A 26,330-nucleotide genomic window follows, 5' to 3' on the forward strand; every position below is an offset into this window, starting at 1 on the left:
TGATAACGTCGTGTAACCGGTACCTCCTGGTATGTTGAAGGCCGGTTACTGTCAGCATAACAACTCTAAGCTCATAATGCAGTTTTTGTTTATTCACATTGTACCGGTACGTTTCGTTTCGTGCTTGCACGAGGCTGTCTTTTCGAAGTAAACACAGGAGTTCGGAGTTCATGCTCTGCACACGATTATCCAGCATTGTTTGCGCGTCGCAACTGTTCGCACTCCCCTCTGTTTGCGCGCCGCAACCGTTCGCACTCCCCTCTGTTTGCGCGCCGCAACTGTTCGCACTCCTCTCTGTTTGCGCGCTGCAACTGTTCGCACTCCCCTCTGTTTGCGCGCCGCAACTGTTCGCACTCCTCTCTGTTTGCGCGCCGCAACTGTTCGCACTTCCCTCCGTTTTCGAGCCGCAACTGTTCGCACTCCCCTCTGTTCAGCGGTAAGTAGCAAATATGGTGTCGGAGTCGACCGCATACATCACCCAACATATCCCACAACGATCGTCACCACCAGCCGGACTTGATAGTTAGCCACTTCATAGCTGACGTCCATTCATTACAGCTTTTGTCAGTTTTTTTTAGTGGGATTCGTGGGGCTGCTACCCGGTGTGGCCATGGGACCGACCCGGTGGCTGATGTCTGGGGGCCACCCCAGCGAGGGCGTCAGTGGCACGACCCGGTGAAACAGGGGGAGGGGGGGGGGGGGGGTTAGCGAGATACAGGATGAAGCAGAATGTGAGGAATAGGGAGGGAGAGCTTACTGTTTTTGGTAGGTCAAACACTTTGAAGTTGTGGAAACACTTGTCGATTTTCCTCTATTTTGTACTTGATACAAGGTTCATGCACGACGTGGTGATTTCACCGATCACGGAAATCCTGGCGACGTTATAGAGCTAATCGACCCATCGAGTAAATATCTTTGCCATGGGAGGCGTCAGATCCTTTGTTACGAAATGTTGGCAAGTAGATAAACTCCACCATTACCAAGCTCAAAACCTGGAGGATTGCCTGATGCCGCTTTGTCCCCGCGTGTACTGTTATCCAAGTACACACGGCACAAACGTGCTGTGAGTGGAAAAAACACCACCTGTTCGCAAGGCGACCAGAGTTAGAGGCTCCAGCTGGGCAGAGCACCACCTGTTCGCAAGGCGACCAGAGTCAGAGGCTCCAGCTGGGCAGAGCAGCACCTGTTCGCAATGTGTCGGAGAGGCGTAAACCAGATGCGATTGCCGTAGCTTCAGCACGCAGCCACGAGAACTCCGTTAGCAGTAGCGACAAACCAACACGTTCACTTGCTTGCTGCGAATTCTGATTCTGGAAGAAGGCGATGACCTGTCGGTTAGTGGCAGGCCCCAGCCGCATACCATCACGCGAGACAGGGTCTCAGCAGCCTACCATCACGCGTGACAGGGTCTCAGCAGCCTACCATCACGCGGTCTCAGCAGCTACCATCAGCATGACTCGCAGCCTACCATCACGCGTGACAGGGTCTCAGCAGCCTACCATCACGCGTCACATAGCCTCAGCAGTCTACCATCACGCGTGACAGGGTCTCAGCAGTCTACCATCACGCGTCACATGGCCTCAGCAGCCTGCCATCACGCGTCACATGGCCTCAGCCGCATACCATGAGGCGTCACAGGGCCTCAGCAGCCTACCATCACGCGTCACATGGCCTCAGCCGCATACCATCACGCGTCACACTGGCCTCAGCAGCCTGTCATCACTCGTCACAGGGCCTCGGCCTGAGCGTTTCAAGCCCATCCTGAGCGCGACGTGTAACTGAGAGTCGGAGCTAAATTTTGGCTGACACGCTGGTTACCATATGACCAGATATCTCTTCTTTCCATTCAATGCCTGCTTCACTGCGAGTGTGCATGCAGTGCGGCTGAGCTGTGTGTGTGTGTGTGTGTGTGTGTGTGTGTGTGTGTGTGTGTGTGTGTGTGTGGTGTGTGGTGTGTGTGGTGTGTGTGTGTGTGTGTGTGTGTGTGTGTGTGTGTGTGTTGGTGTGTGTGTGTGTGTGTGTGTGTGTGTTGTGTGTGGTGTGTGTGTGTGTGCGTGTTTGTGTGGTGGTGTGTGTGTGTGGTGTGTGGTGTGTGTGTTGGTGTGTGTTGTGTGTGTGTGTGTGTGTGTGTGTGTGTGTGTGTGTGTGTGTGTGTGTGTGTGTGGTGTGTGTGTGTGTGTGTGTGTGTGTGTGTTGTGTGTGTGTGTGTGTGTGTGGGTGTGTGTGTGTGTGTGACGCATCTCTTTTCTGTATGCTGCAGAACCAAGGGAAGCGGCTCCAAGAGGGGGCTCACATCAACCGTTCACTGCTGGCCCTGGGAAACTGCATCAACGCCCTGGCTGTCAAGGGTTCCAAATATGTTAATTACCGCGACTCCAAGCTGACCAGGTGAGTGTGTACACGATAGGGCCGTTTGATGGCTTGTGGGCACGAGTTGTCAAGACCAAGCGACGCTTAACTGCTTCTGATGGCACCGCCTGGACATTTGACGTGGTGTTCTCTGCTTTCCCTTTTACAGCATGTCCACCCTAGAAGAATATGGTGAACTCGGGCGCAGGTGTAGACCTTTCAAATTCTATTTAGCTACAAATATTACCAATGACTCGCAAATCCACAGAAGCTCTAAACCATGGGTGGGCTAGAGCCTATGGATGGGGTAGACAATTTCACGCACAAAACAAATGCCATGATGTTTAGTTTTCCATTTCTATACGGCTACCCAGCAATAAGTAACCAGGTGTGCCCTTCCCTCTATCCCAGCGACGCGATAAACCATACATTAACACCAGCAAACAAAAAATCAAGTCGCGGCACTCCCAGCTAGAAAGAGGAAACAAACATAAATAAGCGGGCGAAGAGGTGGTGCAGACCCAGCAGGAATTGTATTATGTAATAGGCAAGGACAAATAATACATGAGAAGGCTTACAGTAGTTATAGCCAAAGTCAGGTGATGACAGGCCGCTATAGCCACCCAGTAAACTATTACCGCCCATTCACAGTGCTAGTAAGGGTTGTACAGTCACACAAGTCAGAGGGGCAATCAACTGGTCATTTTCGTGCTGAGTTTTGAGATGGCTGTCCAGAGAGCCCACCCAGGTAAGTGGAGCTTGTTGCTGGAGGTAATCCTGGAGCCAGCGCCATTAACTTGGGTAAAAGTACATGAATACAGCGCTATAGTTGTTATATAGTCATTTTCTCTTTCTCTGTTTTCCAATTATGAATGTTAAACACTGAATCACACCAAAACGTCACCTCCAATATTTGATGACTTGCAAAGTATGGGGGAGGGGGGGGGGGGGGCACTGGTTCTACAGATAGGCATCCTCGACCACAGTCACATTGCACCGCGCATTGCGGAGGTGTCGAGTCTGGCGCGCCATCACCGCCGCCGAGTCTGGCTGTGACGGCGTCACGCCCTGTCTGTGTACAGGCTGCTAAAGGACGCGCTGTCTGGCAATTGTCGGACCGTCATGATCGCCCACATCAGCCCGGCGATGGCGCAGCGGGACGAGACCTTCAACACGCTCGTGTACGCCGACAGGGCCAAAAACATCACTAACAAGGTGAGCTGAGAAACTGGCTGTGATGTCGTAGAGATCTGACGTGGTAATGATGCAACTAAATGTTTCACAGCACTCAAACACTGCAGTCAGAAGCATTTTAGTTTCGGGTTATCGAGAAAGGACTGACGCAACAGCGTTCGACCACATCTGCTTACTGGTTAAACTGATGTCATTTGCAGGGCTCAATTATCGTGACATATTAAATTACATATTCCGGGCATTACTTACCAAATGGCCATGTTGCAGGTTAAACGGAATGTCCTGGATGTGACCCACCAAGTGTCGCAGTACCAAAACATCATAGCGGACCTCAAGAACGAAATCGGCCGACTGAAGAACAAAATCACCGTTCAGGTGAACTTGTGTACTTTTCTCCACGTCAAAATATTTGTCACTCAGAGCCTTTTCACATTGTTGTGAGCGTGATGATGTTCTGCAGGCGTTTGATGCAAGAATGTAAGCCATATTTGCCGGTTTATATATATATATATATATATATATATATATATATATACCTGGGTAGAAATGGTTTTTCCAGTGATGGAAGTCATGCAAAATTTCTGAAAATGGGTTATTTCTAGCCAGAACAGAATCAGCGGGTAATCGGGATTTCGCTCTAAATGCATAACCATATTTTGGTGTACAGTTCTGACGAAATCACCGCTGCAAAATCTGTAACGCGCATAGCTGACATATGCTGAGCCGTCCCCACCTCACCATACGGAGGTGGTGAGCCGCTTGTGAGGCATACTACGTCCCGCACCATGGCTGTCGGGACCCATCGGTGATAAATCGACACAGAGAAGGCAACGCAGGTGGCGATACAACATTGCGAGATCTCAATACAAAGTCAAGAAGCGACAGAGTGACTATGCGACGGCATGCCGTGAATGCCGCCAGTGTCGCGGTGCGAGAAGCGACAGAGTGACTACGCGACGGCATGCCGTGAATGCCGCCAGTGTCGCGGTGCGAGAAGCGACAGAGTGACTATGCGACGGCATGCCGTGAATGCCGCCAGTGTCGCGGTGCGCCAAATCGTTCGAAGTGTTCTCCTGGTGCGGTACGGTACTGAATGGAACTCGGTACGGAACTCGATCAAACTGTAAGAATTGCCACGTATCACAACCATATTCGAGGTCACCTCCGATTTCGAAAGGACGCCATAAGCACGCCATAGCTACCTTGTGACAATTTAGGAACATTCTCAGTCGCCTGTCCGATCCGAACCAGCGTGGGAAGAGGCCCGCACGGAGTCTTCTCTGCCCGTGATGCTGGCGCGGCGCTTCGGACTGAAGAGTGGATGTGGGCGGGATGTGGCGACGCTGAATCACAGCGCCGCTGACATAGGTGTGGTGGTGACTGGCGAGGTGCCAGGCGGTGTCGCTGACATAGGTGTGGTGGTGACTGGCGGGATGTCAGGCGGTGTCGCTGACATAGGTATAGTGGTGACTGGCGGGGTGTCAGGCGGTGTCGCTGACATGGGTGTGGTGGTGACTGGCGGGGTGTCAGGCGGTGTCGCTGACATAGGTGTGGTGGTGACTGGCGGGGTGTCAGGCGGTGTGGCTGAGTCAGATCATGACCGGGCAGGAGGAGGAGCCGGAGCCCGACCCCACCTCACAGCCCAGGAGCAAGGAACAGGAGGAGGAACTCCGACTGTTGCGCAAGCAGCTCGTCAACCTCTTCAGAGAGCAAATGGAGCTCAGGTAACACTAGGAGGGCTAGCAACACTCATCGCCGGCTGAGCAGGTAACCGGGGCCCCCGTCTCGCCACTACCCGCCTCTTTTGCAGGACATTCAACGGTTTCAATGAAGCCCGTAGCTTACCAATGGCTTCGAAACGCAGCATATGCACGGCATAATAGCTGTCACTGGACATTTAATTGAGAATTGGCTCCATTTCTGAGCAAGATTCCAGCCTCCATAAATCCAATTGACACCTTTTAGGCGAATCAAAACTAGATCGCCAGCACCGCTCCGCGTCTTGTCACTGAAATGACACCATAAAAACTAGAAAATCGGTTTTAGATTACTTTTAAGTTATCTCCAACCGCCAAGATATACAACACGCAATGGACACAAGAGACCCAAACAAACCTCTAAAAAGAGGCTTTCGTCTGCCTTCTGTTAGCAAACCTTTTGCTGATTATATCGTTTTACGCTGTACATCCTGGCAGAGCGCATTGCATCCACTCACTGATTCAGCTTTCGGCTTTTTTTCCTGATCTCAGTCAGATATACCTCTGCATATCAACTCCCCCTCTGCCACAGTCAGATGCCTCTCTGCACCTCAGTTCTCTCTCTCTCTCTCTCTCTCTCTCTCTCTCTCTCTCTCTCTCTCTCTCTCTCTTCTCTCTCTCTCTCTCTCTCTCTCTCTCTCTCTCTCTCTCTCTCTCTCTCTCTCTCTCTCTCTCTCTCTCTCTCTCTCTCTCTCTCTCTCTCTCCCTCTCCCTCTCTCTGTGCCACAGTCAGATGCACCTCTGCACCTCTGCACCTCCTCGATCTTTTCCTTAACTTCTCCACGATCTCTTCCGTGATCTCTAAACATAACATCTACCCTCAAAATCTGGCCGTGACCCTATGCGGTGAACTTTATCCGTGAACTTTGCCCATGGGCCCATCCTTGACCGCGGTCCCACCCTCTCACCCTGACCTCCGACCCTTACCCTCCTCCGGATCCTCTCACCGCCTGGGGCCATCTGAACAGCCGCTCCGTCGCCGTGACAGGCACCAGATGATCGAGATCGACAACGTGCTCCTCTGGCTGGCAATGGAGTTCGAGAAGCAGACGGCGCTCATCAACGAGTACGAGCAAGAGCGGGCCCTGCAGAGCAAGCGGACCGGCCGGGCTGGCTCGGACGGCGCCGGGGAAGCCGACAGTGCCGACGGAGGTCAGGGCAGCACGGGCGGCAGGCGCGCGGGCTGGACGGAACCATCGGCAGGGGGACGCAGTCCGGTTGGGCTGCTAAAATGGCGACAATGGAGGGGTGATGACTTTTGTAAGCGTCACCGTCGCTCCCTTTTGTGTGAAATGCAACGTCGTGATTTCTTGTCGTAAGCCACGTGCAAAGATGTGCAAGGGACGATCAGACATAGTCCTTACATTTCATTTGTTTTGTAAATCTGATTTCTTCGGTTGTTTCTTGCTCCTATTGGTGTCAAAACTCGTGTTGCTCACTTCTTGGGAGGGGTCTAATACCTTCTACGATTTATGGCACAACTTCTGAGCAGTTTTAAGCACGGTGCTGTAATGTTGGCTGGTTGAATCTGCACCTCTTCTATATTTGTGACGCTCCGAAGCTTTTGACTTAGAGAGCTCGTGACCCATCACCTCAAGGTCACATCGGTGACGTTTTACTCAAAAGTGACAAATGAAGTTTCTTTATCACTGTAAATGCACTTTAAAAGGGCTTCAAGACTGTTCTTCATTACTCAATCATTTCGAAACACATTAATATAGTTTTAGATGCTTTTACAAAAGCAGGCTGAGGTCAAGATGAAGTTAGTCCAAACCTTAGTGACTAAATTTGACATTTTTAGGATGACGGCATGTACAAAATCAGTGACACAAATCCTGCAGCCTCGACAGGCTTTCTAACGCCGTTTTCACACTGGTGTCCTTTTTTAGTCCTTGATACTGTTTTTCTGGACAATTTTTCCCCACTGACGTGCCTTCTTTAGTCTTTGATATAGTCGTTCTGGACAATTCAGTAGCCTTTACCTCTTTCACCTGATGCGATGTGACACAAGTCACAACTGTTGGTATCTGCTAGCTCCCATCTGAGAAAGTGATCTAGGGGCATTTCGCATCGCCTCCGTATTGTCCTCGTATACTTAGTTCGTGAGACAACAAAAGTTATTGTCGCAACACCAGGCGCCCAGGAGGTGCTCGTCACGGAAAGTGCTTCATTTTTTGATAGCGAATGGTTGAGACAGATGAGAGCAAGATAACCTTTACCGTCGCATTTTTGTTGTTCTTTCCGAAGATGCACTCACTAGATAGGACTATTTTAACAGCCCTGCATAAGCTTCGCCCACTGATGTTAAAAAATGGTGTTTAGGGGACCATTAGGTATTTTCTCATTCGACACATAAGTCTATGTTCCATACTGGCGTCACGCGCTTGGGGAGCGGCCGTGATCGTGTCAATGATGCACCGTTATTCAGTGTGTCTTTCCCCATGACACCGATATCAGCGTCGATGACATCTGCCCATCCCGCAGCGGGTGCCTCGGACGAGGACGACGCCGAGCCATGACGATATTGTCAAGCTTGGGACGACCTGCGCTACATTCAGGAAGAAGAGCAGAGGTAAGCGACGCGGCCGCCTCCGCGTTACTGACGAGCGATTTGCTGGCGGCGGACTGCGCCATCCCATTCAAACTCTTGTCATATACACCACCTATATTCAACGTTGATACGCCAACGATGATAGCCCCTTTAGAAAACATAACCGTTTATTAGTCTGAACAACACTCGCCTGGTTTTCTCCCTGTCTGTGGTCTTCGAGCGTGCGTTTTCTCTTTCCCGTCATATGCAGACACTTACGGGATATCGGGTTTCCGTCGTCGACAAGTTTCCGCGGAGCAAATCACATCGTTAAAATGCTTGCAGGTACCAGGAAATGCGCAAAAATGCAGAAATCGATATGATAGACCTAAGAACCAAGGCCAGCAAGATGGAGGAGGTAAGCGCTGTCGATAAATGCTCCGAACTATGTGGAATGACGGGCTCACTGTGGTATGTTAGGCATTTTTGACCTTGCGCTCATTTAACAGTTTGGTATGAACTGAATTGGTGTTGCTTTCTATGCGCAAGTGCACTCAAGCCCCAATTATGGTCATTTTGTGTTCCCGATGCGCTGAAAAGGACGAAGCCATTGTACCAGAGGCAATCAAGTACGGGACGTGTAGGTGATCAACACCATGTCACATGCATGAACAAAACTCAAAGTTGTCTCAAAGATGACTAAGGTGTTTTTGTCACTTTGGCAGCCAAAAAATGAGCAGTGTTGGTGAACTCTGGTCGCCCATGACGTTCCTGATCCACATGGTCCAAAAGTGTTTCCACCCGGCAAACCCAGTACGGCGCGTCGAATGGTTCCATTTTGCCGTCAAGGCACCGACAGATGTTTTCTGAGCGATTCAGCACCGGATTCAACGCGTCGCGTAATTTAACCGGTTAACCTTATTCTAAGTGGTCCATTTTATCTCGCTTGCAACTGAAGCAATTCCTGAACTTGAGCTAATTAGAATGAGATTCAGCATAATCATCACAGGCATGCACAGCACTTATTGGTGATATGCCTGGCCTGATATTTTCTCCGATGTGCACCAATGCCATTTGCCCGGACGGCATTCCAGAGGTGTCTGACATTTGAAAACAAATGTGCGCTAATTTTTGTTTTTCTTCCCTTGTTTACGAATAGCTGCCTCACGACAGAGATGTGCTCATCACAGTCTGCCTGAAGCGTTTGAAGCGCCTGAGCGGACCTAATCTACTGACCTCGCAGCGTTTTGACTTGTGGGGAGGGTGGAATTTCGCTGTTTACTTGGGGTGTAGACGGTCACTGACGGGGATTTCTCCCACCAGTTAACATTCTAGGCTACATAGCATGACGTTGCATTGGTGTCCGGTTCCATCGGTACCTTAAATGGACTAGGCTTGCCTGTCGACTGCAATTGAGTTCAACGTGTAAAAAGTGACATGAAATCGACGCATTCATTTAGTGTCTTTACTTTTGCCAGTAATTGCTCTTCACGTAGTCAGGTCATGCAATGCTGTGACTTAAGCATCGGTCCAGTGGAGGCGAGTACGGATTAGTTAAGCTTCAGCCATTACGGCGCTTTATCCCAAAAGCGTTATGCACAATGACAGCGCGCACGCTGCAACGGTTCAGCTGTTGGGGACTTGTCCACAGAAAAATTCTGCTGGGCATTAGCATTCTCTTTTCGCTGTTGGTAGAAAAAATTGTGATCAGGACGCGTGTTGTGAGCCCAATTCATAAGTCCTATGACTGCATACTGATGGGCTTAAGTTTTTCTTTTCTATAAATTTATCCCGAATGGTTTGTATGGGTGATTTCGGATTCAGAGTACCTGCTAAGCATAGCTTGTTGCGTGTACCCCGAACCCGCCACCCAAGCGTGCTGTCCAGTTCAACAGCTAATTTTGCCTCCGCCCTTTCGCCGGACAGGAATGCGGAGGGTTTTACGTGCCGCACAATGCTGCGGCACGGCCGCCTCGGGTCTGGGTTGAGCCTCGTTGGCCAGTTGCCAGCTGGCCTTTCCGTTTCAGTCGGGTCAAACAATGCGCCCATTCTGGGACTCGTACCCAGTGCCGCTGGATTACGAGTCCAGCATCTTTCCCCAAGACCACGGAGGCGGCAAAAGTTATCGGATTTCTCATGCAGTATTGGAGGCTCCAAATTATTTGCTTAGACGCCTAATTTATTGATAACATGTACATGGCCTTCATTCCGTCCTTGCCGTCAACGGAAGAGGTAATCACTCCTTTGGCGGTCCTGCAGCCGATATTGGGCCAGCCGGACGCTGTATTGATTGGCTTCGTGGAAGAAGCCCCGTCGTCGTACCCGCATTAGCCACGCAAATGATCCATTTATCTATTATTTGTGTACGTTTTCCGAGCGGCCGGCCGCCGGCTGCCGTGCTGACGGAGCAGCTGAGCGGCTGCCGTGGCGCCGGACCGAACGCGCGCCGGGTGCCCCTCTGCCGGGTCAGCCAACCCCTGGCACTTGGCGGTTGACCGAAAAAACCTATAGGCTGCTGGCGGAGTGGCCGCCGGTTGCCAGTTGCGGTGAATGTCACTGGTTATCCGATATGCAGAGCAGGACACAATCTGACTTTTGTAAGGTGTTCGGAATCGGTGTACGTCATCACGCACTGTATTCGCCGCCACCGATTGTGCGACTGTTCGCGGCGTAGCGGGCATTCTGATATCAGAACACGCCACTTCGCACGAGCGACGGCTCTCCCCGACGTCGTCTGACCTGATGTGCGACGCCCAGACTCTGAGGCCGCTGCTAGCCCGACCCCGGGGGTCGGCACGTTGCATATGTTACCTGTGCGAGGTAGGTGTGTCCGTGCAGCGACGGTCATGGACGCGGCGTGGCCTGACCGGGGTCGCACCCGCACTGAGACGTGACCCGGCGGAAGGCCCGGCGGCGCAGACACCCTCATGCCGCCACGCTTGTCAGAAGCACTCACCGGCCGCTACTGTCTGGCCGACCCAGAGGATGGTGGACCCCTGTAGCTGCCCGTGAGATGTGGGGACAGGTGCGACCGGGACCAGGTCCCAAACGATACCGCTGGTCCCCGCTCAAAGGCCTTGGCGGCCGGGCACGGCGGCGCACCTGGCGGATAGCCAGACCCGTAACCGTAGTGACGGGTGGGCCATGTGCATTATTTATAATAAGGTGCTCCCCGTGCATTTTTGTCAAGTCCGGTGGCCGGTCAGGACATGTCCATGACCTGTGACAAACCTACCAAGCACTCTGCACAGAGCTGATCTCCTCCATGTGGCACAGCCTGCTTATGTGGTGAATAGTGAGGTATGCGATAGTGTCGGTCACCGCGGTTATGCTCTCTAGCTGACTGCGGAGATACTGTATTGAAATTACCGGCACAGGTGTCAATGACCCTACTTGGTTTTCATTGGCAATTGAGGTCGTAAGCTGTAAAGTGCATTTGCGAGGAATGTTATGCACATAGATAAGCCAGAAGGAATTCGCTTCGGGTATTGGTTTTGGTAAAGACATATTACCGAAAAAGTAATGTATGTAGGTCTTCATCCTTCTGTTTTTTGTCTATGAATAAGGCTATCACTGTTGTCTTATCTTTGAGCAACTGAGCTGTTTTATTAGCAAAGCTGAATTCACACCCTAAATCTCAATGCCGCTTGTACCGACCGTAGGTCCGGTATCTTCACTGGTAATGCCTTTTGTGTTAACTACGTTACTAACCGCATTACTACGTTGCTAACTACAAATTGCGTTACGCTCATCTAAAACAGCACGTAAAAAACGCCCAGCAAACTACAGTATTTACATATGCGGCCCGCTAATGACGTGCTGGAATGGCTGGTGAGATCGCGTGCCTGATGTTGACCCGGTCCTGTCGCAGGCGCTGCCAGAGAAAACGTCAACGGACGAACAGAAGGAGCTGCTGGAGCTGCTGCTGAAGACCCACGAGCTCGAAATCGAAAACGTGAGGACTCTGCCGCCCCGCTGGCCAGCACACCAAACTAAATTTAAGCATTGGACAGTCATCTGCTACTCAGCCTGCCCTGTCCTGGGGGAGGGGCAAGAAATGGAGCCGCCGCGCGCGTTTTGTACCGCCGTCGTTCACGCCTTCGCTTTAGTTTCACGCGGTTTCATGATGCGACTGCGGACAAGCTGATGCCGAGCCGCGACGCGGCATACCGTGTACTGTAATCGGTAGCGTAACAGGTGCGCACAAGCTGGCGCCCTCACCAACGAGCCCTTAGCACGTCACAAGTCCATGCAACACGGCCTGGACCGTACCGGCGGGCAGTGCCCAGAGGGGGTGCGGGTGGGGGTCTGGGGGCCAGAAGGCGGCGATCCCAGGGGCGTCGTCAGCTGAACAGGCCCGGCACCCGGCCGCCTCCGTCCGTCGACCCATCGGGTATCGACCATGCACAGCTAGCCTGGCCACGGCGGCACGAAAAGCGACAAACACGCCGGCCGTCGTCGGCCGGCCAATAGCTTTACCATGGCGACAATGAGCCACACGGCGCAGGCCGCTTCGGCGTGAAGAAAAACAAAGCGGTGGCCCCCACCCTAGCGCCACGCCGGCGTCGCGCAGACACGACCACTGCCGTGGCGTTCGTCTTATTGACCGCCCGCAGATGAGCAGCGTAGCCCGAGGAACTCAACTGGCTTGCGAACCGCTTCGCAGCGTTCTTTGCAAAGGATAGTCGATTAGCTGAAGCACTGTTCCTTGCCACTCTGCGTGCTGGACATTTGCAGTGTTTACTGTGGCAGCTGGAACCAACGAAGCTGCCTGTTGGGTTACGGCGTCTGGCTGAACTTCAGGCAGCTGGTTTGGACAGCCTTCATTTGTTTAATGTCCGCTGCTTGTGCTCAGCTATTGGGACTAAAAATCCATACTGCACCTCTATCGATCCCAGACATTGTGGCACTTGTGGTCGCCGTCAAACTCAGTTTATGGTCAGGTTGACCTCGCCATAACCTTTAACAGAAGGCTGTTCGATATCCCATATCCTGGGACTCGACAAGTTTCGGGGAAATTGACCGTTATGCTTATTCATAAGGCCTTGACATGGCTGACTTACTCCACGTTGTCTTCTTGCAAGATCACTTACCGCGAAGAATGTGATTATTTACGTATTCTGGTAGACAGTCCGCAAGTTGTGAAAGTCATTGAACGCGATGCAAGCTCCGATTTGGGTTGACTGCAGTACGGCCAGGCGAAAACCCCTGAGCTGTGTTATGCGCCTTGTCTGTTTATATGCAATTAGCTCGGAAAGTTTCGATTCATTCACAAGGCGTCGCAACGACTGAATAAGTTAATTTAATGTACATGGCAGGAAAAGAAGCACATCATTAAAAAAGTGCCTAATTTGACGCTATTAAGGCTAACATCAGATATGATGAAATAAGCTCACTTGTAACTATTGGCATGGGTGTCGATTTCTCAAAATGACAGGGGGCCGGAGTCGTGGAAGTCGCCATATGCCGCCATGTACGTAAACGTGGTTTGTTTACGGTTTTCGATATGACCTTGTGTGAAATGCCGTAACTTGCTAAAGTCCGCAGAACCTAAAACATCGCGGAATGATGCTAAAACATTCAGACGGTAACACCAAACGAGTTTAGGTTCAACGAAACATGTTCATCGCGTAGTTAAAACATGCAGCATGCAAGACAGCATAAAATGCTCGAGTTAATATGGTACGAGCGCTGAGCTTTAAAAGTGTGGCTAGCTGTAATCTGCACTCAACTGAACACCTTAGCCCAGGCCGGGGCAGGGGGGGGGGGGGCACAGGGGGCGCGTCTCCCCTGGCGTTCCGGGGCCCGTCGGATCCCTCAGAACCTACGATTGAGGGTCCGAAAAACGGCCAGAGGTCTCATTCAGGGGCCCCGGGCACTCAAATGCCAGCCAGAGGGCCCTGTGTACTGATCAGGGGCCCACTAAGTCGCTAAGGGCCTACATTTTGGTCAGATGATACCAGTTGGCTCCGCAGTTGGCTCCGTGGCGGCATGGGCCTAAGGTCCCCACTTCCGAAGCAGGAACAAAGCTGAAGTCATCGATTTACATGGCTCGGGGTCCCAGAGCCCCTAACAGGAGCCTTGTGTTGTCAAGGAGTCCCAAGTCGGCCAGAGGCAGTGTTCGAGCAGGCCCAAAGAGCCTAGAGGGCCCACCCGGTCCGACGGTTAAAGGTTCGATTGGAGTGTCTAAGGACATAAAGGACTGGTCGGAGTCTTATTAAGGGGCCCAGACCTGCGAAGACGGACCCCAAATAACGGTCAGAGAGCCCTTTGCGCCATCGCAGATCCCCCCCCCCCCTTAATCGATATAGGCCTAGATGTCGGCCAGGTACCATCGTACTACATAGTCGTCTCCGTGTCCGTATGGACCTGAGGACCCACTTCCCAATCAGCCATAAAGCCGGGGACAATGATTTACACGGGTCGGGGGCCTTCCATCTGTCAGGAGCCCACAGCATTTGACAGAGGGCCCTGTGCCCGCGAGGGCCCCGAGCCGGCCAAGGGAAGTATTTGATGAGACCCGAAGAGGGGCCCGGACGGCCCACCGGAACCGACAGCGGCCCGTAGGGTCGTCCTGAAATGTTAGTCAAGGATCCTCTTGCACTGTTTTAGGAATCCCTGAGACAGTGGGGGTGTCTAGGCTGGTCACAGACTACGAACACCGCGCAGTCGGCCCCATGTCCCTCCGAGCCGTTGAGACCCATTTCCCAAGCATAAACGATGCCGGAGTCAGCGACTTGCAATATTCGGCGTTCGTGGCACAATGGGGAGTTTCTGTGTCGGTTAGGGGCCACAGTGCCGAACAGAGGTCCTGTGGCGGCAAGTGGCCCCTAGTCGGAGCAGTGTATTTTTCAGAAGCTTCATCATTTTCGTCTATCCGTTAGTCACAGCCCAGCATTAGCTGCCTACGGAGACAGCAACGTCTATTGTCCAGGTTTTGTTGCTGAGATTTGCGAGCGCGCATGCTACGTCACATAAGTTGTATCTGGATTGAAGTGTTTAAAAGTAATTTTTACAAGTGTCATCGTTGTCGTCCACCGGTGGACCACAGCAAAGAATTATCCACTGGGCTAACGTCCCGAGAACTGCGGAGACTGCAGCGCCCGGCGTCGAGGTGTTCGTTGCTAAGATTTGTGTGTGCGCATGTTGAGAAATCACGTTACATAAATTACATCACTGATCGATTCTGATTAAATGTTAAACATTTTCGGACAAGCATGGCCTGGCCATGTTAATACACGATGTTGACCACTCGATTTACAATCAAATTGTCATCTTCCAATTTCGATTAAACATGTCGATCTTCAATCGACCTTCGCGGTGTCCTTCATGCCCGTAGAACCCAGATACAGCATTTTGGCAAAGCGTCTCAATTCTTTCGGTTTGTCAAGAGCCCATTAAACCATTGTAGGTTAAGGGCACTGATGATTTATTCCATACGGTCGTTCAACGCCTGGTCTCTGCAGTTTATTGACTTTAAAACACCAACAAAATTGATCTCAAAGTAGCTTCTGATTTCCTTTCTGGCTGCAAGATAAAGATAACAATGAAACAAAGAAAACTGTGTCCCTTGGTAACAAGTAGGCCTTGTCCGGCTTTTTTGGGGGGGTCAACATAGGAGGGACTTTTGTCAACCGTGTGCTCCCCCTTAGCATGGCTCTGGCTACGTCCTCGCCTACACACAAAAACAGATCAAGTCGTCTACGTTGAATGACGGACAGTTGAATGTCCGTTGGGCTAATTCATGCCTAATGCAAGCATCTTCCCGCAGGCTTTTTTTGTGGGGTGGTGTGGTGTAAGGGAAGATAACTCGGAAAAAGATACTGTTGCAGGCGTCGAACATGCTTTATACAGCAATAAGTAGCAATGCTGATCCAGAAATATACGACAAAGCAGCCGTACGACCAGTTTGCAATCGGTCATGCGAGAGACAGCAGGGCCTGGGCAGTGGCCGCCGACGGCGGACGGCAGTATGGCTCAGACAAGGAACATATGACAGAAGAGCCTTCATCCTGTGGCTTGGTTGTTTAAGGAGAATCTCCAGTTCATGGCTTTTGTCACATTGTTTTTGGCGGTTTCAAGCTTCCGAATTTGTTTCCTCCTGAAATGCTGCGACAAGCCTTGTCTTTTGAAAAGCAGCCAGCGGAATGAAGGCGCTGAGAAGTTTGCCGCACTGTGAGCTATCGTTTCACTCTCAAAATTCTCACCACGTTATGTCTAATATTTTGGCATCTATCCTGTGAATGCATATGCAGCCTCAATGACCCAAAATACCTACCCGCTCGTGGAACTTCGCGTCCACAGGAATGACAGTATTAAAGTAGCCGAATAATCTTGGGAAGCTGTATAGCCATATTATTTACCGAATGACATATATGAGTCAAATAGGCAAGATTGCGCACCAGTGAGAAACAGCTCTAGAATGGATATCTAGCAAAGCAGCCATGTCATTTGAATAAAGAGCGCCACTAACCTCTATCTCTACCCCCCCGTCCCCCGCCGCGGTCACCGAGCTTGCATTCCAGAAAAGTTCCTGAGGTAAGCCCGGAGCCTACCCCCCCCCCCACTTTTTGAAAAGTTCCTACGCCTATACGCAAAACTACGTTACATAAGTTGCACCTCTGATAAATTCTGACTGAATGTTGAAGATATCCAGACAAGCATGGCCTGGTTATGTTAATACAAATTGTTGACGCATTTTGATCTTCAATCTGCATTCGCGGAATCCTTGCTATTTCTATACAACCCATATACAACTCTGACAAAGTTTCTGAGCTCTCTCGATTTAAAAAGAATCCACTGGGCGTTTTAAAATGAAGAGTGTCGGCCATTTATGTCATGCAGTCATTTAACGCGTGATTTTGTCAAAACATTTACTGTAAACTTAACACTCGCCCGGGTGGTCGGCTAGATACCCTTCGCTCGGGTGGGAGGGGGAGGGGGTTCAGTTTGACCCCGCTGAGGTCTCGGGAACTAAGAGAGCTTGACCCACCACATTTGTAGGGTTTGTTGACCTGTACGTGAACTCACTTAGATAAAAGTTTGAGGTCCCTAGGTCATGGCATTCTGGTCAAATAAGGTCAAACAAGGTCAGGTCTTAGGCTGCTCTCCAAAGTGCCCCCGGAACCTAGATAACTGTTTTTAGGTGAAAAGTCACATGCTCATTTAGGGTCAGTGACCTTGTTTGACCCTTTGAAGCTCATGGTGACCAAAATCATACAAGACTGCTCTGAGTTTTGCATTTGAATCAGCGACAATGATTACGCTAGGCAGTATGTTTCCAAGAACAAGACGTCGATCAAGGCAATCTTAGGTCAATGACCTATTCTGACCTCTAAGAAGTCCATGGACGATGTACAATGCGGTTTCTGCTATTACGTATTTGGAAACAAGCGCCAGAAACTATTCCTTACAGCAAACTCTAGAGTAATAAAACAGGTTGGTTTTGGCCTTGGTCTGACCTTCATACCTGACCTTAGGTCAACGTAATTTTCTCTTTCAATATGTTTGTTGCCTAAGAAGGTACGTCGGCGATGTATGGCTTCGTGTAACACTACGTTGTGTTGTCAGATTGAACGATTCCCTGGAAAATGACTTCGCTGAAACCATGGCCTGACTTCGACCTACCATAGGTCAGCGACCTTACAAGGTGCATCCAAGTTGTTGGTACTAAACGATCTGCTATTCAGTTATGTACCGCTATGCAAAATTTGTTCGTAAACCATCATGGAAAAACCTTCGGGGGGATCTGTTCGACCCCCACCCGAGCGCATGTTAAGGCATAATTGATTCGTGGTAGCGTCTGGCCTATGTTCCAGTTATATATATATATATATATATATATATATATATATATATATATATATATTAACAAACATGTTCTCAAAAGCAAACGGGTGATATCAGGCGATTTTTTTTTGGGGGGGTTTACTATCAGGGGGCTTTTGTCAACCTTGTACACCCTTCCCTTACCAGGGCCCTGGCCGCGCCCCTATCTGAATATAAGACATCGCAGCTTGCGTTTTCTTTGTTTCTTTGACCTGCAAAACAACGAGTGGAAAAATTCCTTAATATTTATCTAATTTTGAGCTGTCATCTTTTCTATCCTGCTTGGATCCAGAATTGCATCCATTTAGTATCCAGAAAGTTGGGGGCAAACTCACCACCAGGAGGGGGAGGGAAATTGTTCCTGGGGAAAGAGGAGGCGGTGCAGTAGCCCACCCAAAATAATATACATCAACACCCGTGGCTATTGGTATACTTTTAAGTGCCAAACACTGTTGTGGAAGACTCAATTTCACTATTACTATATACCTCTCAATATGTCATCGCTTGATTGCGTCATGGAAAGCTTGTATGACGTTAAAGGAGCTGCCAAATTGGCCGCGCGAGATTTCTACCCTAGCTAAGAGGCTGCCTTACATGTAGTACCTAAACCTCCCGAGACGAGAGGTGGCTATAGTTCGCCGGAGCGTGTTCGCGGAACCGAATGCCGTCATGTACCCGTGTTTTGGCCTTTTCTCAGTGATGTTCTTACATGTAAACCCGTGAAGTTATTTTATTGGCCGCATTCACATTCTAGGTGACGGCGCTTTTCTCAAGTTTATTTGTTACAAGCCTTGTTTTCGAAATAACTAATGCCAACGTCAAACTTCCTGTATCATGTAACACAAACGCGATTCGTGATTGAAACTTGCATGCAGTGAATGACAATGGTTGAGAGCTATTTGAAGTTCCTTCGCTCCAGAATTGGTCCTCTCGTACGCCAGACATGAAAAGCTGGACGATTACATTTGTTTTGGTCGAGTAAACCGCGTGGTACAGTCGGAAGGCGGTGTTTGAAGGATATTTCTTTGACGTCATGCACACCTGAATGGTCTTAGAAAAGGCTGCACGAAACAGCCTGCACAACTTTGCGGGCGTCTAGCTCAGAAGCCACATGGTTTTACGAGTTAAGCAGGGCCGTGGAGTGCAACAAATGATCTTCAAAATGTCCATTTCAGTTCAATACCCGATGCAAATGTGGAACATTCCCTTTAACAGTCAAATATGCATGGATAAAGAATGGTAAAGAGTCCAGTAGTAATATAAATACAAGTAACACAATATTCAATGTATGCAGACTAAATGATACACTCATCCCATCGTCTTTAGGCCATACTTCTGGACCGTTTTCGACATGAGCTCGTGCCTGATATACGCTGCTGGAGTTAGCGTGACGTGTCGTCACCTGTGGTGAGTCGCGTGATTTACGTGACATACGCTGCCGGAATTAGCGTGACGCGTCGTTACCTGTGGTGAGTCACGTACACCACGGCCGCTGAACATGAATGATATCATTTGTCGCTTGAAATAACAAAAGCTAGAGAGGGACATAAGCGATGTTTAGAATAGTCTCTCGCGGACAGTTATTTCGGAGCACGTCAATGCATAGGAGGCGTTAAACAGACAAGAAGCGAAGCTGGCTTGCCGACGATGCCCGTGGCTCACAAAGGATAGAAGCTTCACCTCCCGTCCCGAGGTCCGCGTCCCCCAGCTTGCATGCCAGTAACAGCTCTTGCCGTCCCGTCCTGCGTATCGAAAGGTAGATGGCCTCTTGAACACCTGTGGCTGCCGCAGTTCAGGATCAGCAGTATGTTTCGACTGAGATCAGGCCCATTTGCACAGTGTTTCCAGCGAGTGTCGGCCGACTGTTCGGTGCGGCTTGCGCCCAAGCTGTGCCGCAGTGCGGGGATGCGTATCAGTTGACCCCGGCCGAAGTGAGGCGGGGCAGCGTGACTGCAGCGGCGCCAGAATGTTTGATCCTGTTAAACAGTGCACTGCCAATTATGCTTTCCGAGTAGCAGTAAGTTTCCCTGGAAACGAAACATATGGTATTATTACAACAAATTCGAGGCGCCCTTGCATCACACTCACTGCGGCACGTCATTGCATACCAGTCCTTTTCACGCGAGCATTATTAAGAAAACATTTACTTTGGCAGCAAATCTGAAATGAAAATTGTTTAGTGCAATTGCGATTAACATGACTCACATAGATAAGAGTAAGCCTTATTCCTCGGAGAAACACCAGGAGAATGGGGATATCAATGGGTTGATATTTCGGCGACATGTTCTTTTCGAAACAATAGCTGAAGTAAATTCAAAATTGTCTGCCGATGATTCTACTCGATTTTTCAGGTTTGTTTTGCTAACAGCAAGCCACAGTTTCTACAGGACACCAACATTCAGGGGGTTAAATGAAGAGCGATTGTCAGCCATTGCCACGATCCAGTGTGTATCTAAGAATTAGAATACGCGAAAATATGTGTACCTACAAACGAATTCAAGCAAATAGGCATCACGCACTACGCTTCATTCAAACATGCAGGCGAGTTGAGGCAAGCAGGGATCACACATCGCGCATCAAGTATACATGCAAGCGATTTCAATTGAACAGGCATCGCGCATCGCGCGTCAGGCACCACTTGCACATATAAACGATTTTAAGCTAGCACGCATCATACAGAAAGGCACATACCACGCACGCATAATCAGCCATGATGAGCCCTGTACGTCAAGATTTGGTCGCCGACTTTTTATAAGAATAGTTTCACTTCTTTCTTGTCTGGGTGGTCCCGTGCTCTGTAGATGATTATGAGCTCTAAAAGGGCATAGGGTCTGTACCTCCCTTGATTTCAGTCCGAGCGTGCTTTGCCAAAAAATGATCACCGAAAGGGGTATTCCCTGCTTTGTACGCATAGCTTGGAAAAACGACAATGAGCTAAAAAATGTCTCTGGCGAAATCTTCAATCTCGGAGCCTAAGTTTTCTGGTGGCAATAGATGTCATTCATGCAAGTCTGGGTTTCAAGGGGTTTGTACGCAAAGGCATGGTTTACGAAATCAAGTGTAAACTGGGTGAAAAACATGTGAAGAACATAGTCTATGTTGGGTAGTCGATGCGTCTTTTTTCGTTTGAGATATGTTGAACACCTGCGAGACGCTAAACAAACAGGAAATACCCCTTTCGGTGACCATTTTTTTTGCAAATCACGCTCAGGCTGAAATCGAGGAAGGTATGGACCCTATGTCCCTTTTAGAGCTCAAAGTCATGTACGGAGCACGGGACCGCCCAGAAAAGAAAATAAGCGAATCTGATCTTATAAAAAAACGACGACCAAATCTTAACGTACACCGCTAATCATGGCCGATAATGCGAACGTGATATGTGTCTTTATGTGTGATGTGCGTTGGCTTAAAATCGCTTACATGTGTAAGTGATGCCTGACGCGTGATGCACGATGCTTGTTCAATTAAAATCGCTTGCACTTATAATTGATGCGCAATGTGTGATGCCTGCTTACTTCCACTCACTTGCACGTTCGAATGAAGTGTGAAGCGTGATGCCCATTGGCTTGAATTCCTTTGCTTGTGCACGCATTTTTGCGCATTCTTATTCATAGATGTGCACTGTATCTTGGTAATGGGTGGTAATCGCTCCTTATTTAACCCCTGAATGTTGGTGTCCTGTAAAAACTGAGGCTTGCTGTTTCCAAAAAAAAAACTTTAAAATCGAGTAGGATCATCGGCAGGCAATTTTGAATTCACTTCTGCTATTGCTTCGACAACGACATATCGTCGAAATATCAACCCATCTAGATTTCCATTCTCCTGGTTTTTCTCTGGGGAATAAGGCTATTACTACTGTCTTATCCATTCAAATATGAAATGCTTGCAATCTGGGATTACCAAGGAGAGCCCATCATTTGTCGTCAAGGTTTAAAAGTATCTGATAAAGTTTGCTGCGAAAGCGTTTTTGCTTCGTCATCATGTTCCTATTAATCACGTTGCATTTTAAATTTGACCGGGTAGGAATTAATCACGAAATATTGCAAACATAATATGGCAAATAGGCACATGATGCCGAACAAAAGAATCAAAACAAAATTACCAGCCATTTCGGTAGACAATACAAAATTTCACAAGATTCACTATTGTTTTTTTTAAGTTTTCGTGCACTGCAGATTCGCTACTAAATTCTGCCTTATGCTGCTAACGTGAACAGCGTGCTGAGTCCTCCGTCCTGAGTCCTCAGAGCTGGATCCTCCGTCCTGAGTCCTCAGAGCTGAGTCTTCTGCATTCGCCGAGCAGCGCGAAATATTTGAAAACACGGAGTCCCCTGCATTCAGGAAAAACAGGTTGTCCTATCAATGCTGTTTGAGGTGTGTATCCACGCGGTGTTTGACGGCAGGCATGGACCCACAGATGGAGATGCGCAGCAACCAGCTGATCAAGGACCACGAGCTGCGCCGGCGGGACCTGATGATCCTGCGGTACGACCGGCAGCGCACGCTCTGCGACGAGATCATCAGCCGACAGCGGCAGCTGATCGAAGGTCAGCGGGGGCGCCGCCCTGAGGACGGCTGGGACCCCCTGGCGTCTCGGCTGCTGGGTGGATCTTCCGACTGCGATCCTTGGATGTCCATGACCCCTTGCCACTTGGCAGCTGTGAGCATCGGTGAATGCCGCTGAAATGACGAATTAGCTCACAGCTGCTCATCACTGCTGGCCAATGCTGACAACCGCTGACCATGCCTGACCATCGCTGACCTTGCCTGATCGTCGCTGGCGGTCGCTAACGACCGCTGACGATTCTGACGATCGCTGACCATGTCTGATGATCGCTGACGATCGCCGACCATCGCTGACGACTGCTGATCATTGCTGACCGTCACTGACCATCGCTGACCATCGCTGACTATCGCTGACGAGCGCTGACCATTGCTGGCGATCGCTGCGGCAGATATGGACGCCGGCCGTGGTTCCAACAACATGCAAATGCCAGCTGAGCTGCAGGACATGTACGATCTCTACACCCAGGAGGTGCACGGCGCCAACGGCCAGCGTAACTCACGCTTTCTCAACGAGCTCAACGAGATACTGCGAGTGCGTACCGGCCGCCGCTGCCGGGCTCGTCTGGCGCGGGTCGCCTGACCGCGCCGCCTGGCTCGGACGGCCGTCCCATGCGTGTTCTCGCTCAGCGCCGACTCATGCGCTGAGTGGTGTTCTGTGGAGATGTGTGCATTGGTGATGCTGGGCACCGATCAAGTGTACGTGTGCGGCGTTTATTCACGCTTCTTGTTAACGTTTAGCCGTGACTGGCTTGGCTGACCCTGCCTCTGCCGACGTCTGACCCACGCTCCGGCTGTCACCTGACCCGTGCTCCGACCGACGTCTGACCCGCGCTCTGACCGACTCCTGATCCATGCTCGGACCGCCGTCTAACCCGTGCTCGGGCCGACTCCTGACCCATGCTTCGACCGACCTCTGACCCGTGCTCCGACCGACGCCTGACCCGTGCTTCAACCGACACCTGACCCGTGCTCCGACCGACACCTGACCCGTGTTCGGAGCGCCGCCTGACCGGGTTCCCACGGCTGCCTGACCCGTGCTCCGACCGCCGACTGACCCGTGCTCCGACCGACACCTAACTCCGTCGGCGTCCTACAGACGCCCTCGATGCTGTCGCTGCGACCGGGCGACGTGCCTCCGCTCCACTCCAGCCACCAGGCCCTGGACGAGCGCGGCCGGCTGCCGCCCATCAGCGGCGACAAGTGAGTCGATACTGCGGGGCACAGCACAACAGCGGCCACCACACGGGTACAGAAGCGCTACTGGCCAACACGGGATAATGCTCACCTGGCGACGGCGCGGTCGATGCGGTCGGCGATGCTCCCTTGTGATACATGGATGCTGTGTCCCATTCCATTCCAACCCAGTGCTTTAATATCTTTGTGCCTTTATGTTCAAACTGATTTTGCTTATGCTGCTTGTTTTTGTGTGCATTGAATATATGAATTGTGTTTTTGAATCGAGAGTAGATCGAGAGGAGGGGGGGGGGGGGGAGGCAGTCACCGCACCATGGCCCCCAAAAATGGTCAAATTCCGGCAATAGCTTTTGCTGATAAAATTTCGTTTTAAAATATTCCTCATTTTGCCTTAAATCGGGCCACTTTTTGGACTTTGCCCCCAATGTGGCACTTTGGATTGGGCCTTGTTTGGTATTAATACACCGGTTACGAGAACACTGCTGTAAGATGCGCAGCCCAATCTGTCCGTCAGTTCTTGTCACATTCATTTCCGATCTACGTTTCATCAATAGTAATTTTCAGTTCTTAGTTTTACCCACCCAGTCGTGATAGCTGCACTAACATGTACGTTTATTTGCGCTCTTTGAAGCGAGCCGTTTTCATTCTTGCCAGCTGGGCCTTCTCGCCAGTCGAGTTCCCCGCACCAATTCGTGTTTACAGGGAAGAGAAGCTGTTCCAGCAGCTGCCGCGGCGCAACAGTCTGGAGTTGGAAAAACGCCGGCGGCCCGAGAGTCCCCTTAGTCTGCGCAGCGCCAGCGGGTAAGTCAGCCACCTGTAACGTCATCCGAGCCGTCGTGGAGTCGTGTCAGTGACGTCCTCCTTCCCGATGACTGCAACGAACAACTTTGGCGTCATAGTCGACCCTTATCCTAACTCATGTCGCAAGGTGTAAAACCTTAACCGCATGCTACTGGAAACGGTTTTCGCCGCTACGAGTTCGCTTTGCACTGTAAGGCTAGTTACCACTTAGAACTGCTTGAGGGTTAGTTGGGATGCAGTTTCATTTTATTTTACATCGCTTAGCCGACGAAATGTTGCATGGATGTTGACTAGCTCGCACCAGATTTAACTTTTTCGGTTGGCTCAAAAGTTTGTGCAGCTTGTAGCTGTGTAGTGTTAGTTTATGTGCTGGGATGTACGCATTGGATGGGTCGTAACGCTTGCCTCTCTGCAATCCCTGGCGAATGTGACAGTGTCCATTCGTGGAAATAACAAGTCGTCGTGTCCCACGTCGCTGATAGGCTCGCGGTGACACGATGAGGCGAGCTGTCAGGAGGCTCGGTAACTTTGGGCCGATATTTTCAGCGCGGCCAGTACCCACCTCCCGAAAATCCCGTCCGCCTCGGCGCCGCGCCGCCGGCAGTCGCGTAGTGTGCCCTCCTCCCCCACCAGGGAGACCGGCTGTCAGACGGCCAGCATTCCCCAGCTGCCCCGACTCTGAGCGAGCGGTCGCGCCCCTCAACTCCCCCCCCCCCTCTCTCTCTCCCCCCTCTCTCTCCTGCCACCTGCATGAGCCGGCCTTGGCCATGGAGCTACCTCACAGATCTAGCATGTTTGCATTCCCCTCTGACCTTGATCTATAAAGGTATCCAATTTGACAATAGACTGTTTTTTATCACCCCCTTTTCTAGAGCAGCAGCTGCGCTGACGGCTGCTGATTAGCTAATAAAGTGCCGATATGTGGGCACATGGCGTGCTTGAGAACACAGCCATTTTTCTCAAACGAAACGCAAAGGATAGACGCATTTAAAGAATCAGCCCCTTGGAATACCATGGAAATAACAGTGTTTGAAGCATGAGTCACGCGCATACGGTGAGGTATCCGCGTCGCAATGGCTTACCTCGGTTGCAGCGGGGTACACGGTCGGAAGAAATTACGATGATGTCATTATGTCGTTTTGTAATAGGGACTACACTTAATATTTACATCAGATTGTTCATCAACGCACTGCCGAGGTCAAGAGCAGGCGCCCGAAACCAGGCTCATTGCGATCGCCTGTGGCAACAGCGCTAAATGGAAACTGACCGCATGTCGTCGTCACGCCACTTGCCGCCTCAGTTGAAACTGCATGCAGTAATCCTGAAGGAGCTTTGGATCCAGATCTCCATCTGGAGTATTCATTTGTACGGTTCGTGCTGGTATGCTTGCCAACAATTCTTGCGTATTGCTTGCATACCCTGCCAGTGTTGTCTCACTTGTAGCCTCATTTCTAACCGCACGACTTACTGCTTGCCTGCCTGCGTTGACGTCATTTGCCACCTGCCGCTCCCACCATCGACGAATCTGTTCGGCCGCTGTGTGTTATGTCATGCGTAAATGCCCCAGCCTGTGGTTTGACCCGGTACCATGACGGCAACGGCCCAGCCTGTGCAGAATCTCTGACCCAAACCAGCCTAAGCTCCGGCGCGTTTCACTGGTGCTGGCGCGTGGTTCGTGAGTGGTGTGTGAGTGGTCCTGCTCCTGACCGGCGGTCTGTTGCGGCGCAGCTCGGTGCCCAGCTCCGCCTCCCCCCTCCAACTTCCCCCCATCCAGGGCTCGATGGCCTACTCGGAGCTGTCGAGCGGCTACGATCGACGGGAGATGAAGGAAAACCTGCGGGGTCTGCAATCCGTAATCGGCAGGTGAGCTGCTGGGTCTGCAATCCGTAATCGGCAGGCGAGTACTGTCTCTCTCCTCTACTTACTCACGCATGCAGCACATACATGTCGCTCACTCCCTCACTCACTGAACCGATCAGCAATCAATCGCCTTCTATCCCATTCACTCGCTCACTCATTCATTCAATTACCAGGTCATTCACTTGCGCTTTCCCTTCAATTTCCATTTTTCTTCCCTTTGCATTCTTTTGTTCCCCTTGTATTTGTCGGTGA

General features: G+C 50.7%; 1 protein-coding gene across 1 annotated transcript in view; it reads left to right on the forward strand.

The window, feature by feature from the left end:
• The window catches only part of LOC119103089 (kinesin-like protein KIF19), a gene marked incomplete in the record, with an annotated part of 63,855 nt that overhangs the window by 32,192 nt on the left and 5,333 nt on the right, over positions 1-26,330 (forward strand). Inside the window, 13 exon segments of the mRNA XM_037226537.1 lie at positions 2,261-2,388; positions 3,432-3,564; positions 3,811-3,918; positions 5,152-5,267; positions 6,289-6,452; positions 7,833-7,872; positions 8,176-8,248; positions 11,702-11,785; positions 22,075-22,204; positions 22,613-22,755; positions 23,320-23,423; positions 24,120-24,218; positions 25,947-26,081. Coding sequence (XP_037082432.1) covers positions 2,261-2,388; positions 3,432-3,564; positions 3,811-3,918; positions 5,152-5,267; positions 6,289-6,452; positions 7,833-7,872; positions 8,176-8,248; positions 11,702-11,785; positions 22,075-22,204; positions 22,613-22,755; positions 23,320-23,423; positions 24,120-24,218; positions 25,947-26,081 — 1,457 coding nt within the window.

The sequence above is a fragment of the Pollicipes pollicipes genome, unplaced genomic scaffold (genome assembly GCF_011947565.3).
Source record: "Pollicipes pollicipes isolate AB1234 unplaced genomic scaffold, Ppol_2.1 Scaffold_5724;HRSCAF=6776_pilon_pilon_pilon, whole genome shotgun sequence".
In the NCBI taxonomy this organism is placed as follows: domain Eukaryota; kingdom Metazoa; phylum Arthropoda; class Thecostraca; order Pollicipedomorpha; family Pollicipedidae; genus Pollicipes; species Pollicipes pollicipes.